The sequence below is a fragment of the Pongo pygmaeus genome, chromosome 3 (assembly GCF_028885625.2).
Source record: "Pongo pygmaeus isolate AG05252 chromosome 3, NHGRI_mPonPyg2-v2.0_pri, whole genome shotgun sequence".
NCBI classification, from domain to species: domain Eukaryota; kingdom Metazoa; phylum Chordata; class Mammalia; order Primates; family Hominidae; genus Pongo; species Pongo pygmaeus.
In genome coordinates this window covers 48,030,884-48,046,390 of record NC_072376.2, presented here as the reverse complement: position 1 = coordinate 48,046,390, position 15,507 = coordinate 48,030,884, and the positions used below count along the sequence as shown (strand labels likewise).

General features: G+C 37.4%; 1 protein-coding gene across 6 annotated transcripts in view; it reads left to right on the top strand.

Moving 5' to 3' along the window:
• The window catches only part of FRYL (FRY like transcription coactivator), a 276,010-nt gene that overhangs the window by 216,348 nt on the left and 44,155 nt on the right, over window positions 1–15,507 (top strand). For all 6 annotated transcript variants that reach the window (XM_063663636.1, XM_063663634.1, XM_054486860.1 and 3 more), the window contains 10 exons: window positions 174–314; window positions 3,888–4,056; window positions 6,344–6,428; window positions 7,214–7,326; window positions 8,295–8,445; window positions 9,125–9,228; window positions 10,149–10,334; window positions 11,656–11,860; window positions 13,023–13,144; window positions 13,933–14,123. In XM_063663636.1, the coding sequence (XP_063519706.1) occupies window positions 174–314; window positions 3,888–4,056; window positions 6,344–6,428; window positions 7,214–7,326; window positions 8,295–8,445; window positions 9,125–9,228; window positions 10,149–10,334; window positions 11,656–11,860; window positions 13,023–13,144; window positions 13,933–14,123 (1,467 nt within the window). The remainder of the gene's footprint in view (window positions 1–173; window positions 315–3,887; window positions 4,057–6,343; window positions 6,429–7,213; window positions 7,327–8,294; window positions 8,446–9,124; window positions 9,229–10,148; window positions 10,335–11,655; window positions 11,861–13,022; window positions 13,145–13,932; window positions 14,124–15,507) is intronic.

Here is a 15,507-nt window from a genome sequence, read left to right as displayed (position 1 = left end):
TGATTAATGATATTTATGTTTAGATTTGTTGAAAGAAATTATTGTTTCTGTAAAGTGTGGAAACGATTAAAGCTATCTGTACAAAACATTTTTTAATATTTCATGGTATAACAAGTTTGGTTTTTATAATAGGCAGTCATGACTGAAGTATCTTTTGTGCATATTGCATCTAGTATGGCGATGAACTGGCCTGGTCGGAGGTGGAGAATGTGTGGACCACACTTGCAGATGGCTGGCCCAAAAACCTGAAAATAATTTTGCACTTTTTGATCAGCATTTGTGGGGTGAATAGCGAACCAAGCCTCTTGCCTTACGTATGTATTCAAGTTCATTTAATTTTAAAATATATGTATATATTTACTAGTATCTTATGATGTCAGAGTATGGGCAGCAGTTGCCCAGGAGAGGCAAGGCAAGGGCCAGGATGAAGACAGTCAGGAAATAGCACATGGATTTATTCACTGATTCAGTCAGCAAATGTTATCCATCATTATGACAGGCCAGGTGCTCTTCTGGGCATTACAATCTGATGGGTAATACAGAATTTATTTGTTGAAGCTACATCTGATTTATTTAATGAATAAATCAGTAAGCTAATAAAGTATAGTCTATAAAAAAATTGCAGAGTTCTGCGAGTAAAAAACCTAGGAACCACAGCTGTCTGGAAGGATTCAAGATGACACTTGAGAGAAGGTGATATTGAAGCTGAAACCACACATTGGGGATGTTTCTAGTTTCTGCTAGGCAGAGCTGGCATTTAGATATGAGAACAGGATGGTGAGTGTGAGTGCAGTGCCTGTAGGATTGTCCTTCAGGCTGCTGGAAGCAAGGGAAAGCACGGTAAGAGATATGAAACGAAGAACATAACATCTTAGCCTTCCAGGGGAGAAAGGAACATCCAGATCTGCCCAAGTCAAGAGGACACATTTGATATGAAACTATCAAACCTGAGGGTTAAATGAACACACATGCCCACATGTCTTTGTAGATGCAGATATAGATATCCATCCTGTGGCAGCATCCCCCAAAAGTGTGGTCCACGGAAGACTAGGCCTACAGAATGTTATCTAAAAGTTCTTACAGGCCAGGCACAGTGGCTCATGCCTATAATCCCAGCACTTTGGGAGGCCGAGGCAGGCGGATCACCTGAGGTCAGGAGTCCGAGGCCAGCCTGGCCAACATGGTAAAACCCCATCTCTACTAAAAATCCAAAAATTAGCCAGGTGTGGTGGTGCATGCCTGTAATCCCAGCTACTCAGGAGGCTGAGGCAGGAGAATTGCCTGAGCCCAGGAGGCAGAGGTTGCAGTGAGCCAAGATTGCACCACTGCACTCCAGCCTGGGCAGCAGAGCGAGACTCCATCTCAAAAATAAAATAAAAATAAATAAATAAGTAAATAAAAGTTCTACAGATTCTATTTTAAACAAACCACTTGATAGCTTTGCTTTACTCAGCATTCCCCAAGTTCACTTGGTCACTGAAAGCATCATTGCCAAGGTGTACCACAGGCATAGTGCCTTTGAGAAGTGCTTAGAGAACTGTAGGTGTATGGTACAAGACAACGTTACTCCACGTTACCTCTCTGATGTGTCTCCTATATTCTCTCTGGTGCTCCCACCCTTCAGCTGCGCTGGCCCCCTTTGCTTCCAGCTCTCTCACCAGGCATTCCCTCCTCGGGGCCTTCACACTCACTTGCCTTCTCTTCCCCAGTTAGCCACGTTACTCAGTCCTCGCCTCTTTCAGGTCCTCCTTCAGGTGGCAGTGCCCATTGGGACTTCTGTTGCCCATCCTGTCTAAAACTGCAAATGCATCACCTCCACACACACACTCCATTTCCTTTCCCTTCTTCACTGATCTTTCTGGCACTTAATCATCACCAAACACATGATATATTTTGCCTATTTACCTCATTAATTTTGCATCAACCAGTAGATTGTAAGCTCCTTAAGAATGGTAGTTTTTGTCTATTTGATTCACCGCTAAATTTCCGTTTAGTGTAGTGCCTGGCACATAGAAGGTGCCCATTAATTGGATGAATGAATGGAGGAGTTAGAGTCGGAACTAGAAAAAGCATGGGATTATACTTTTAAGAGGCCAAATGAAAATTGGGGGAATAGCCATTTTCCAGGAATTTAAAAGGAGCCGTTTTTTAAATGTCAATAATAATTTATTGGTTATTATTTTTTAAGCACTTATTATGGGTGCTCATTATAGGCATGGTAAAAGCACTTCATCCACATTATTTAATTCTCAGAATCTATGAGTTTGGTGAGATCACTGCAGTTTTACAGACGAAAAAACAGGGCAGAGAGAACGGTAATTTCCTCAAGTTCTCACTTGTCACTTAATAGATCTAGAATTCCAACCCAGATCTGATTGTAAAGTCAGTAAAAGCTTCATGGAAAAAGGAGTAGAGTTAAGGTGGGGGATGGGGCTTGAAGACTTGATAGGATTAGGGTTGGGAGTGTCAACTCGGAGATCCACAGTCAGGCGGAAGGAACCCACAGAGGCAGGAATGTACACAGCATGCTCAGAGGAGATCGAACCTGAAAATAGAGAGAATTAGCAAGTAGTGCCCATTGGATGGAGTAAAGAGCCATACATAGAAGGTTATCACTGGGTAACCATCGTAAGAGTTTTGGCCTGGTGCTGTGGCTCACGCCTGTAATCCCAGCACTTTGGGAGGCCAAGGCAGGAGGATCACCTGAGGTCAGGAGTTTGAGACCAGCCTGGCCAACATGATGAAACCCCATCTCTGCTAAAACTATGAAAATTATCTGGGTGTGGCGGCAGGCACCTGTAATCCCAGCTATTCGGAGGCTGAGCCAGGGAGAATTGCTTGAACCGGGGAGGCAGAGGTGGCAGTGAGCCACGATGGTGCCACTGCACTCTAGCCTGGGTGACAGAGCGAGACTCCGTCCCCAAAAAAAAAAAAAAGAATTTGGTTGGGATATAATAAATCATGTTTTAAGATTCATCCAGGGATCATATAAAGCAGGGCTTTTCTTATGTCTGTAAAAATAAGAATCATTCTGATTCTGGAGGTGGGGTGGGCCTGAGAGTCTCTATTTCTAGCAAACTCCAGATGATGATGCCTGTCTTGCTAGGATCACATTTTGAGTAGTAAGGATTAAAGTAGGGAGAAAAAGAGATAGGCTGATCAGTTATGAAGTTATTTCAGTAATATACATTACTAAAACATATGTGTATACTACTGAAAAGTTTTTCTGCTTACTTATACTGTGTTACTTGCCATTTTTAAAGTGCATTATAAACCTTAACTCATTTAATCTTCCTAACAGATATATGAAGTAGTTGCTATTACTGCCCCCATTTTGCAGATGAGAAAACTGAGAGTAACTTTCCAATGATAGAGTTAGTAAGTGGTATATCCACATTCCAAACCAGGCAATGTAGTTTGAGTTCTAATTTAGTTCTAGTTCCTTGCTCTTAATGACTACTCTGGTTGACTATAGGGAATGGGGAAGGCAGAATAAAAGATAAACCCTGGGTTTGGAGGCTGGCTAACTAAAAATCAGAGGAAAATCTTAGGATGTTATTACCTGTGTTTCCATTAAAAGAGAAATTTTTACAGAAAAGTATTTTTTTTTAAAAAAAAAAAGTAAAGAAAGTGCATAAAGTGGAAACCACTAAACCACTAAACATATTCAGTTCATCCTAATTAGATCTAATGTTGAGAGTTAGAGGGAGGACAGTATTGATAAAGCTGATTAATGTCTTATTGTTGATCAGTGCCAATTTTGATTTAGATTGTGTTTATTCATCTACCACTTAAAGTTTATCTTACTCTGATAAAATTTGTCTCCAGAGAAATTAATGAGATAAAAACTTTGCTTTTTCTTTTCTGAACAATTTCTTTTGTGACAGGTGAAGAAGGTCATTGTATATTTAGGTAGAGATAAAACAATGCAGTTGCTAGAAGAGCTGGTGAGTGAGCTTCAGCTGACCGATCCTGTCAGTTCAGGGGTCACTCACATGGATAATCCCCCGTATTATCGCATCACTTCCAGCTATAAAATCCCTTCTGTCACCTCAGGTGAGAAATTTGTTAAAACTAATTGCTGTGTGAGATGATAGACATCTTCATCTGTTTCACTAGGGTAACCATTTTAGGGTCTCTATGTCGTATAACATGTTATGAATCTCAGATATATACAATAAAATGTATTAAAGAAAAAAACAAATCTTCCTCAGTATTGAAAGAGACGCTTAACGTAATTGTTAAACAAGAGTTTATTGTCTTTAAATGTTATTGTTGAGAAAATGAAAGCAAATGTGAGTTGTGTATTGTAATTAATTTGATAAGACTTTGTAAATCTTCATGAGAAAGCAATGACAATATAAGTATTACTAATATACAGAAAAGTAATATTTACACACTTATTTAGAGATGGAATATAAATTTATATATTCCCTACATAACACATACCATTTTTTTTTTTTTTTTTTTTTTTTTTTTGAGACAGAGTCTTGCTTGGTCACCAGGCTAGAGTGCAGTGGCATGATCTCGGCTCACTGCACCCTCCACCTCCCGGGTTCAAGCGATTCTCCTGCCTCAGCCTCTTGAGTAGCTGGGATTATAGGTGTGGGCCACTATGCCCAGCTAATTTTTGTATTTTTAGTAGAGATGGGGTTTCACCATGTTGGCCAGGATGATCCCAGTCTCTTGACCTCATGGTCCGCCCCCTTTGGCCTCCCAAAGTACTTGGATTACAGGCGTCAGCCACCGTGCCCGCCCAACACATGCATTTTTTAATGAGTATCATTATCATGTTAAATTTAGAAAATGCTTGTATGTTGAAATTATTTGTGTAATTTCACGTTATAATTATTTGGGTATATATTATACATCATATCCAATCAAGTGAGTATATATATATATATATATAATATATATACTTATATGTATGTGCATATATTAAAATTATTGTAATATTTTGAGTATGAAGAAACTATGTTTCTAATAGAACATCCAATGAAATTCAAAATAGTAAAAAGGCTATTGTAGATGAAATTTCTGTTAAACTCTTTGTTACTCAGTTTACTTTAAATGTTTTCAGCATGCTAGTAACATTATCTGTAAAACTAGAAATATTTTAAATTATCTCTTTATAAGTTATTTTTTACCATCCATTTTCATCACTTAGTCCTTTTGTTTTATTTTCTAGGAGATGTCTAATAATGCTTCTATTGAATTTTTCATATCGGCTAGAATGTGTTTAATTCCAAAGTTTCATTTAATTATAATTTTTTAAAGTAGCATCCTATTCATGTTTCATGGTTGGACTGTTGTTTCATATCTGATACAGTTATAAAGTTTTCTCCCAGCAGAAGTCCTCATTTTCTCTACGTTGCTGTTTTGTGTTGATAAAACTTTTCTCAAAAGCCTACCAATTCTAGATCTGTCTTTTCATAAAGAGTAGAGTATTAAAAAAATATAAGTTCTATAAGTATATATGGAACTTGTTGACTGTGTCCTTTGTTGTACCATGATTTCAGTGATGCCAACGTCTGTAGGTCTTGTCTCCTAGATTTATCAGATTCACTAGAGAAAACTCTTTCTAGTCATTTGCCTGCAGAGGGTGTGTCTGTGAACATACACACACACACACACACACACACACACACACACCCCTTTGGACTGTTTATATTTATACACACACATATACACAGGCTTCAAACTTTCTGGAAGCCCAGTGGGGTAAGAAGGATGTTGGGGTGGGGTGCAGTCTCAAATTTTAGCATGTGCATTTTCATTTAATGCCCCTGTTCTTTGTAAGGTTTGTAAGGTGCCTCCTCTTTCAGGAGTACATGGCGGGCATTCCTAGTTCAGAAATCTTCTGATTTACTCTCATCAGAAAAGACTTCTAGAAGTGGGGAAGGATAACCACCCAGCTGCAAGAGGCAAGAAAGTACATTTGGGGAACCAGTTACTTCTAAAATAGATTGAATTTCAGCCAGGTTGCCTATTTTTTCGCACCACCTTCAACCCCTGTTTCCAGAGGTTCTTGATGCTGCTCATCCCTGAGCCTTTTGGAAGTTCAGCAATATAAACATGGAAGCTTCTTGGTTTTCACCCACCACCACCTTTGGATTCAGCCTTCTTAACACTTAATTACTTATTGTCCGTTTGTATTCTAGCATCCAAAAATTTGTTTGTCTTATCTCCTTTCCCTTTTGGTCATTATGAGTACATTCCTTTTTTAAAATGACTTTGCTCTCATTTTAGTTAAGTTTTGATATCTATAATTTGAGATCTTTTGTTCTTATTGGGTTATTCCAGGTTTGTAGATTCACGAGTATTGCTTTGTCTTTGATTACAGGAACTACTTCCAGTAGCAATACAATGGTAGCTCCCACAGATGGCAATCCTGATAATAAGCCCATTAAAGAGAATATTGAAGAGAGGTAAGTACTTCTCTGTTCTTTATTAGCCTTTCAGTTTGACAGATACTGGTTGTCATCAGAATAAATGATATTTTCTGCATTGAAATGTGGATGTTGCTGTGTTAAAATTCGAGTGAAAAAAATATATTTCCATGCTGGAAACTTTCCACATTGAGAGTTTCAACATTAAAGATGCTAGCCTGCTAGATTTTTTTATATGCTCTAATGTATAAATAGGTGGTATATGGTAAGTCACTTTTTGTATTGCTTAAAGTTTTAGACCTATATAAATGGTATTTACTCCACCTGTTTTATATGCCAGAATATTATTTTAGGTAGAAATAATTGATTAAAAGTTTAAGCTTTTGGATTTTAAGGTGGAAATTAATATGTCATAGTAAACTTTTGTTAATATTTTGTGTACTGTGTCCTTTTTTTTTTATTGAGACGGAGTCTCACTCCAGTTGCCAGACTGGAGTGCAGTGGTGCAGTCTCAGCTCAACCTCTGCCTCCCAGGTTCAAGCAATTCTCCTGCCTCAGCCTCCGGAGTAGCTGGGACTACAGGCACACATCACCACGCTCAGCTAATTTTTTGTATTTTAGTAGAGACGGGGTTTCACCATGTTGGCCAGGATGGTCTCGATCTCCTGACCTCATGATCCTCGTGCCTTGGCCTCCCAAAGTGCTGGGATTACAGGCTTGAAGCATGGCATCCGTCCTCCTTTTTTAAACATACAAAGTGAAACATAAAGTATAAATACCATTGCACCGTGAACTGTGACTAACTTCAGTGATCATTCCCATAGCTATGTGCACCTGGACATTTACAGTGGACTAAACAGTCATTTGAATCGGCAACATCACAGACTAGAATCCCGATACAGTAGCAGCTCTGGAGGATCTTATGAAGAAGAAAAAAGTAATAAATTCCAAATGTTTTTAATATAACTATAAGGGTGAGGTGTATTGTTAATTACATTAATGTTAAATATATATTTTCAGTAAATTGTTTTTAAAAAGCGTATTTAACTGCCACTAGTGGTGTTCCAACATAATCTGAAACATCTTGATTTTAAGAATCAACGTAATTGGGTGAAATTTTTTTTAAAGCACTGGTTTCCTATAGATAAATCACAAGGAACATAAGAACTGGTTCTCGGGAAGCATCATAGAACAAATACTGGAAACAGGCTGATTTTTTTTTAGCAGGATTGCTCCTTCTGCATGGATTCACATTTTCCTAAAAAGATTCTCCCTTGGCAATTGCAAAGTGAATAATCTACCCAAGTTTCACTATAACGTTAAGGTAGGGTATCATAGAAGCACAGGCTTTCAGACTGGGAAGGGACACTGAAGATGATCTGGTCCAATCTCCTCATTTTGCACATGATGGAACTGAGGTCCAGAGAGGTTAAGTGACTTACCCACGTCACACAGAATTCACATTTCCTGACATTTTTTATTGCACCCCGCAGCCCCACTGTGGTAGAGCAGAGTTCCTTTCAAGATGGAGCTGTGTTGGCCCTATCTCAGGATATTTAGAACTGAATAACTTACCAGAAGGCCCTTTGTTACAAGGCAGCTTCACCAATAATGTGATCTCCTGGCTTGGACATCATTGATGGAATCATGATGAAGTGCTAATATAGTTTTGCTTTGACGTACAGGGTGGAACCTAAATTAATCTCTCTCTCTCTCTCCCTCTCCCTGGTTTGCTTAATTTGATAATATTTGTGCCTAGATTTTCCTAGCAAACATATGTTGAAATAGTGGGAAATTTTTTTTATCACTTTCCAATACTATATAAATAGTTGGGATCTTACTAGAGTTTGCTTATATTGGCAGAAATTAGATGGTGTAGAAAATGAGATCATTTTATCTTGATAGGTGATTCAATGCCACTTTATTCTAATTGGCGACTGAAAGTGATGGAGCATAACCAAGGAGAGCCACTGCCCTTCCCACCAGCTGGAGGCTGCTGGTCACCACTGGTGGATTACGTGCCTGAAACGTCATCACCTGGATTACCTCTTCACAGGTGGACTACAGCGTCATTCCTTTTACATATGCACCAAGTTGCTGCTGAACACTGTCGGCTTTCTTTGTGCTATCTGACAACACAGAATAAAACCAATCTTCTTTATGGAGATACTGCAACACAGATCAATGTGTTTAGATTCTAAGAAATCCAAAAAACTCAGAATTCTAACTTTATAAAATTAATATTATTAAATCTAATTCTGCTGCTGCTTTTCTGGGTGTCTGGCATAGTTACTTGACCTTTCTGGGACCCAGTTACTACATCTGAAAAATATGGCTTTCTTATGGTAGGCACTATTATTTTGCATCGAGTTACATTGAATTCTACTTAGCAAAATCACAATAGAGCAATTACTGCGTTCTTTCAAAATGTATTAATGCACCAAACATGTATTGAACACCTACTGTGGCAAGCAGTGTGCTAAGTCTCAAGGTTGAAAGATGAAGAAAATGTGGCTCCTGAGTTCAAGGAGCCCTTAGCCCTTATGTTCTGTTCCATCTCTTTAACTTAATGGTTAACGTTTTCTTCAGCTGTATTTGTTTTTCCTCCTTTTTCCTTGATAAGTTGTATTTTTCCATGAAATGTGATATTAAAGTCTTCAAGTAATTTTGTACCAAATTCTCTCTAGGTTTACTGAGATCTAGTAAAAGGTTAATGAAACTCTTATTTGTTGTAGGTGTAACATAGCAGTGATCCTTTTGACTGATCTCATCATTGATCATAGTGTGAAGGTGGAATGGGGAAGCTACCTCCATCTTCTTCTTCATGCAATTTTTATAGGTAATAAATATTTGGTTCTAATTCTTCCGTCTTATATTTTTATGATAATTTAAAAGCAGTATGGTTTTATGACAGTTTTTACGTGTTTCTGTTTCCTGTTATTTTTATGTTATTTTCATGACACTTTTCACTATGATTCCACTGGTCTCTTGGGGAGTTATTTCTGGCCCCTCTTCTAACCACAAACCAACATGCCTATTACCCCCATTCCTATTCCTATCTTATGGCCTCGCCTGCCCACACACAAACACACATATACTATACCAAGGAAAAATTCTGTGGCTGTGGCAAGAGTCAAATTAACTTAACCTCTGGGATTGGAAACTTTCAGAGTGAATGAAAAGTTGAGATAGGTTCTAAGTATTTCCCAAAAGAAGTGGGTTGTTGGATAGCCTCATTATTATACCTGAAACTCCATCGTGCCTTCTATAGCAAACATGTGGGATCTATCATATCTATAATACATTTGATGCTTATAGGATTGGCTTCCTGAAGCAGGTCCAGATAGCCATCTCCTTATAAGTTTTCCTGATGTGCACACTTACTGTTGGTGTATTACATCATTCCTTCAGTTAGTCACGTACTTTCTGTTACGTGCTAAGCACACAAAAAAGCCTGCCTTTAAAAAAAAATTCATTTTCATGAATTTTTTTTATGTTATGTAACAGAAATAATTTTTAAGAGATCACTAAATTTTAGACATGAAACACATTTAACTTATTTTGAGTCTCCCTAGTACTATAAGACAGTAGGCTATCGTAAAAGTATGTAAGAACTCTAGGGCAATAAAAAACCATATAATATGTCACCTTCCATGAAATCTTCCATATAATTTCTCCTTTTCTTCAAAATGTGAGTTTGGTAGTAAGAATACTCACTATTTCTCTTTATTGATAATGTTTCTCTACTATCCTTTTTAGGGTTTGACCACTGCCACCCTGAGGTGTATGAACATTGTAAACGCCTGCTTCTGCACTTATTAATAGTAATGGGACCCAATAGTAACATCCGAACTGTTGCTTCTGTCCTTCTCAGGAACAAGGAGTTTAATGAGCCCAGGGTGCTTACAGTCAAACAAGTTGCACACTCAGATTATAATTTCACAGGTATTTGCTTTAAAAGTACAATTTGAAAGTAGAATTATACTTTATTAATTTGGAATCCTGCATTAGAGAAAGTCAACTGAATAAAAGTTGAAATACTAGAGAACATTTTAAAAATGTAATTGTATTATTTTAAGTACCATTTAAATTATTTGCTAATAAAAGAAGGGATTAAATTTAAAATATTTGAGTCTGCATTACCTCGAACGATCTTTATCACACAAGATTTAACTTAGGAATATGTAAGTTGAAGATATAATGAAGCTGCTTAATTTATTGAGGACGAATTACGAAAAAGATGTTGAGCTTGCATTAGATTCCTCTTATTTGCAGGATCTGAAAACTGATAAAGTAAGGCATTTTAAATTTTGTTATTCACGTGATTATATTTACTGCATTAAAAACATACGTTTTGAAGTAGTGAAGTCCAAATTAATGAGACTTAATATGGTTTATTTCACTGTCAATGTTAATTTTTTTTTTTTTTTACTTTTAAGGTATATTTTCTTATATCCTATAACTAACATTTCTTTCATTCATCAGTACCATCAGGCTAATAACAGGTGATCTAGAAACTTTTTTTTCGAAATTGAAATAAAATTACCTTTTTTTTTTCTAATCATACAGTGTCAGATACAGGGTTCATCAATTTTAAAGTTAGTTAAAACCCTGTTATTTATTTAAAATCCTATAGTTAGGAAATAATTATTAGGAAACTTATTAGCCTTTTAAAACTATGATTAAAAGAAAAATGGAATGAAGTTTACTGCCTTTTTATATTAAGGCACCATTATTCAAAATTCCATAGCTTGTTTGTTTTTAAGGCTTCTCTTACCTATTTGTAAATATGGGCATTAGTAATAACCTTTAACAGTTTTTTAAAAAATGATTGACGCACTATGTGTATTTCAGATAGATGAGTCTTTCTGCAATGAAAATGGATAAAAAATTATAGAAAATTTTCCATAATAAGTTAAAAATCAGTTCATATTGTAGAAATGTGACTGACAAGCAATGTTGACAAAATATGCCAAAATATTAGGAAACTGCCACTTGCAAGTTTCTTCAGCAGATGGCGGCAGAGGACTGCACAGTACATCCAAATTGCTAAGTTTTCAAGCTGTGAAACAATGTTTGCCCCAAAACTTACTTGCTGTAATTTGGTGTTTATGAGGATCAGCAGGAGCACTGATTCACATCACTTTGCACTGACAGATTTCGTCATGTGTCTCATAGAGTCTATAAGGAACAACAGTTTAATTCTATAGGTATTTTGTGAGACTCTTTCATGTTTTAGGTATTCATGACGATCTTTCTCTTTCAGCAGGCATTAACGATTTTATACCTGATTACCAGCCCTCCCCTATGACTGACTCAGGGCTTAGCTCAAGTTCTACCTCTTCTAGTATCAGCTTAGGAAATAACAGTGCTGCCATTTCACATCTGCACACCACTATCCTCAATGAGGTTGACATCTCAGTGGAGCAGGATGGAAAAGTCAAAACCCTCATGGAATTCATTACCTCAAGGTAACATTGGCAGCTCTTAGCATCCCAGCAGTGTATGTGTTAAGTCATTCTTTCATTGATCAGGTATTATGAGCCATATTTTTGTTGTCTGAAATACCATTGATGTGAAATACACAGGTTTGTATTGCACAGTATTTTGAAAATTAGGACGCAATCAAAGACTCTTTTGTACCAATGCATTTATACCTCAGGACTTTAATCATATCTGGCTATTTAATGCCCAAAGAGAATGATTATTATTTGAATATATATTTCACTTTTATTAGCTACATTATCATTCAGTCATCAAATATTTATTTATGGTCTACTCTTTGCAAGACACAATAAGTAGAGAGGGAATATAGGTGGGGAGAAAGGGCATGGTATTCCATTGCAAGAACAAAATCACAGGAGCACAAGAAAACCATGTGTTTGGAAATGGTGAGGAATCCACTCTGACTGTAATGCAGAGAAAAGAGAGTTGTTCTAGACAATTATGGAAAGCTTGGGAGAGTTCAAACTGGCGGGCCATGAAGCCCAGGCCATAAGGTTGTAGATTATATTGAAAATCATTAAGCTGGGAGGAGGGTGGGAGGCATCATTTAATAAATATGTGGAGAAAATCAGCCCCATAACAGCGTGTAGGATGCATTAGAGGTGGAAGGAACCAGAAGCAGTGCATAGCGGGTTCTCAGGGCACTTTGGGCCTGTGTTAATAAAGAGCTTAACCGAGGTGGTGGCCAAGAACACAAAGACGTTTTAAAGAAAGAATCAAGAGGACATTATTCTGTCCTAAACTTTCCCTGTAGTTTTAGCTAGTAAATTATTCTCATTGCATTTCACCAGCAAATTATTTTCTTTGCATTACAGTCTAAATACAGATTATATTTTGACCTAGAACACATAAGCAGTAACCAATATGCTTCTCACTTGGGAAAATTTGGCATCTTTTTCTACTACGTCTGAGAGAATTTGACTGGTCTGATGCTAGACACTGAAATGAGATCTTTCTCTCCTTGCTGTAGATCATTACATATTCATGTGCCTAAGTAGTAGTAGACTGTGACCTATTTATTCAACTACCATCCTTTCTAATTGTAAAGGTATAATTTAGGCAAGTGTGAGTACAACTGTTAATCACAAGTGAAAATCCAAGGAAATTACATCTGTTCTCTGTTTTCAGAAAAAGAGGGCCCCTTTGGAACCATGAGGATGTTTCTGCCAAGAATCCTAGCATAAAGAGTGCTGAACAGTTAACTACATTTTTGAAACATGTGGTTTCTGTTTTTAAGCAGTCAAGCTCAGGTATCTTTTAAGAAATATTTTAGTTTTAGTGACATTTTAATGTGGTGTCAATTTCTGATAATGCTTAGCAAAAAGTTAATAGTTGATATTGTGATACCTCTGAAAGTTTTAGACTTTTAATTTATTAATGATAACAGAACTGTTTTCACTGAAGAAAAATTAAGTTACTACTTAAAAATAAGAGTGCTATCTATGAAATGCTGGGCTCCTTAGTTTTGTGTTTGATGGCATCATAAAATTACAATACAATTGCATATTATGAAAAAATTACATTAAACAGACATATATAGAAATGGGAAACTTAAAAAATATTGTGCTGGTATAGTCTTCAGTAATCTAAAATTCAACACATTCTGAAAATCATGGTCAAATTGTATATGTCTAGAGCAGTGGTTCTCAACTAGGGGACATTTGGCAATGTCTAGAGACAGTGTCACAATTATGGGTTGGGGGCAAGGGGTTACTACTGGTATCTGGTGGGTTGAGGCCAGAGACACTGCTAAACATCATACCCTGCTCAGGGCAGCCCTTCCAACAAAGAATTTTCTGGCTTATAAGGTCAGTAGTGTCAAGGTTGAGAAACCCTGGTCTCAAGGATTGCTTCCGTAAAGATTAAAGGGTCATCTAAAATGCAAATGGAGTTTAAGCAAAGAAAAAGCATTGACTTATAAAATGTGAGAGCCAGGAAGTGTGCTAGCTGCTAGCTTTAAAATGATTCACTTCTGATTATAACCCCATTAGTATTCTAAAGAACAAGAGCAACCTACTCGTTTCCTTTGCATTCACAGAAGGAATTCATCTGGAACATCATCTTAGTGAAGTTGCTCTGCAAACAGCACTTTCGTGTTCTTCTCGACACTATGCTGGGAGATCCTTTCAGATTTTCAGGGCCCTAAAGCAGCCTCTCACTGCAACTACACTTTCTGATGTTCTCTCCAGACTTGTAGAAACTGTAGGGGATCCAGGAGAAGATGCACAGGTATTTCCTTATATTCTTTCAGCAGTTAATGAGCAGCTACTAGTTGTCAAAGATTTATTGTCAATGTAGATTGCTATAGCTAGAGCAAGATAATGGGCATCTAGAATTATAGTCAGATGTTGAGCAGGCAAAGAATTAAGAGACAAAGTTAATTTTGTCATTAATATCTAATAACCTACTAATTAAATCAACTGTTCTAGTACCTATCAGAAAAAGCTTTACACTCGCCCACTCACACAACACCCCGCCCCCAAGATCTTAACCTGGGATGATCACAAGGTAAAAAAGATAGGAAGTTAAATTTAAATGTAAAGTGGAGCATTGAATTTTATTTTTTAAGATAAATGAACTGTTGCACTAGAGAACTTCAGTTTGTACAGACGAATGACTTTAACACTGTTATAAATATCAGGGATACAGTGATCAATGAGACAAAGTTCCTGACATTCTAGAGCTCGTATTCTATTGAGGGAAACAAACCTTTAGTCTTCCACTTATACCTAACATAATTTATCCTACTGATAATGCTGTGAATATAATATAATAAGATTAAAGGAGAAGGAATTGTTTTACATATGATAATCCATCTGAGAAGGTGATTTTTGAAGAGATATTGAAATGAAGTAGATTCTGTTTATGATCTGCGGAAGAATATTTCAGGCATAGGAAAATGGGACTAACAAGTGCAAAGGCCCTGAGGCAGAAGCAGTAGGGCTTTTCTGAGGAACATCAAGAAAATTGGTGTTGCTAGAATACATTGCAGGATGTGTAGCAGGAAATTGATGAGGTAGGTAGGTTCAAATCACGTAAGGCCTAGTAAGCCCTGGTAAGAGGCAGGACTTCCCTCTGAATTGATGGGAAACTACTCAGACATTTTGAGGGAAGGAGGGTGATGGATGTGATTTCTTTTTTTAAAAACTCATTCTGACATTGGGGTGAAATCTGTAGGGAGGGCAAGAGTGGAGGCAAGAGAGGTCAGGAGGTTAAGAGTCCAGCTGAAATGGTGGTAGCTTAGATTAAGGGAAGTTAGGCAGGTAGAGGAAAGTGGTCAGATTTTTAATGTGTATTTTAAAAGTGATATTTTTGGCCAGGCACAGTGGCTCACACCTATAATCCCAGCACTTTGGGAGGCTGAAACGGGTGGATCACCTGAGATCAAGAGTTGGAGACCACCCTGGCCAACATGGCGAAATCTGTCTCTACTAAAAATACAAAAATTAGCTAGGTGTGCAGGCGCATGCCTGTAGTCCCAGCTACTCGGGAGGCTGAGGCAGGAGAATCACTTGAATCCAGGAGGCAGAGGTTGCAGTGAGCCAAGATTGCACCACTACACTCCAGCCTGGGCAATAGAGCAAGACTACATCTCAAATAACAAACAAACAAA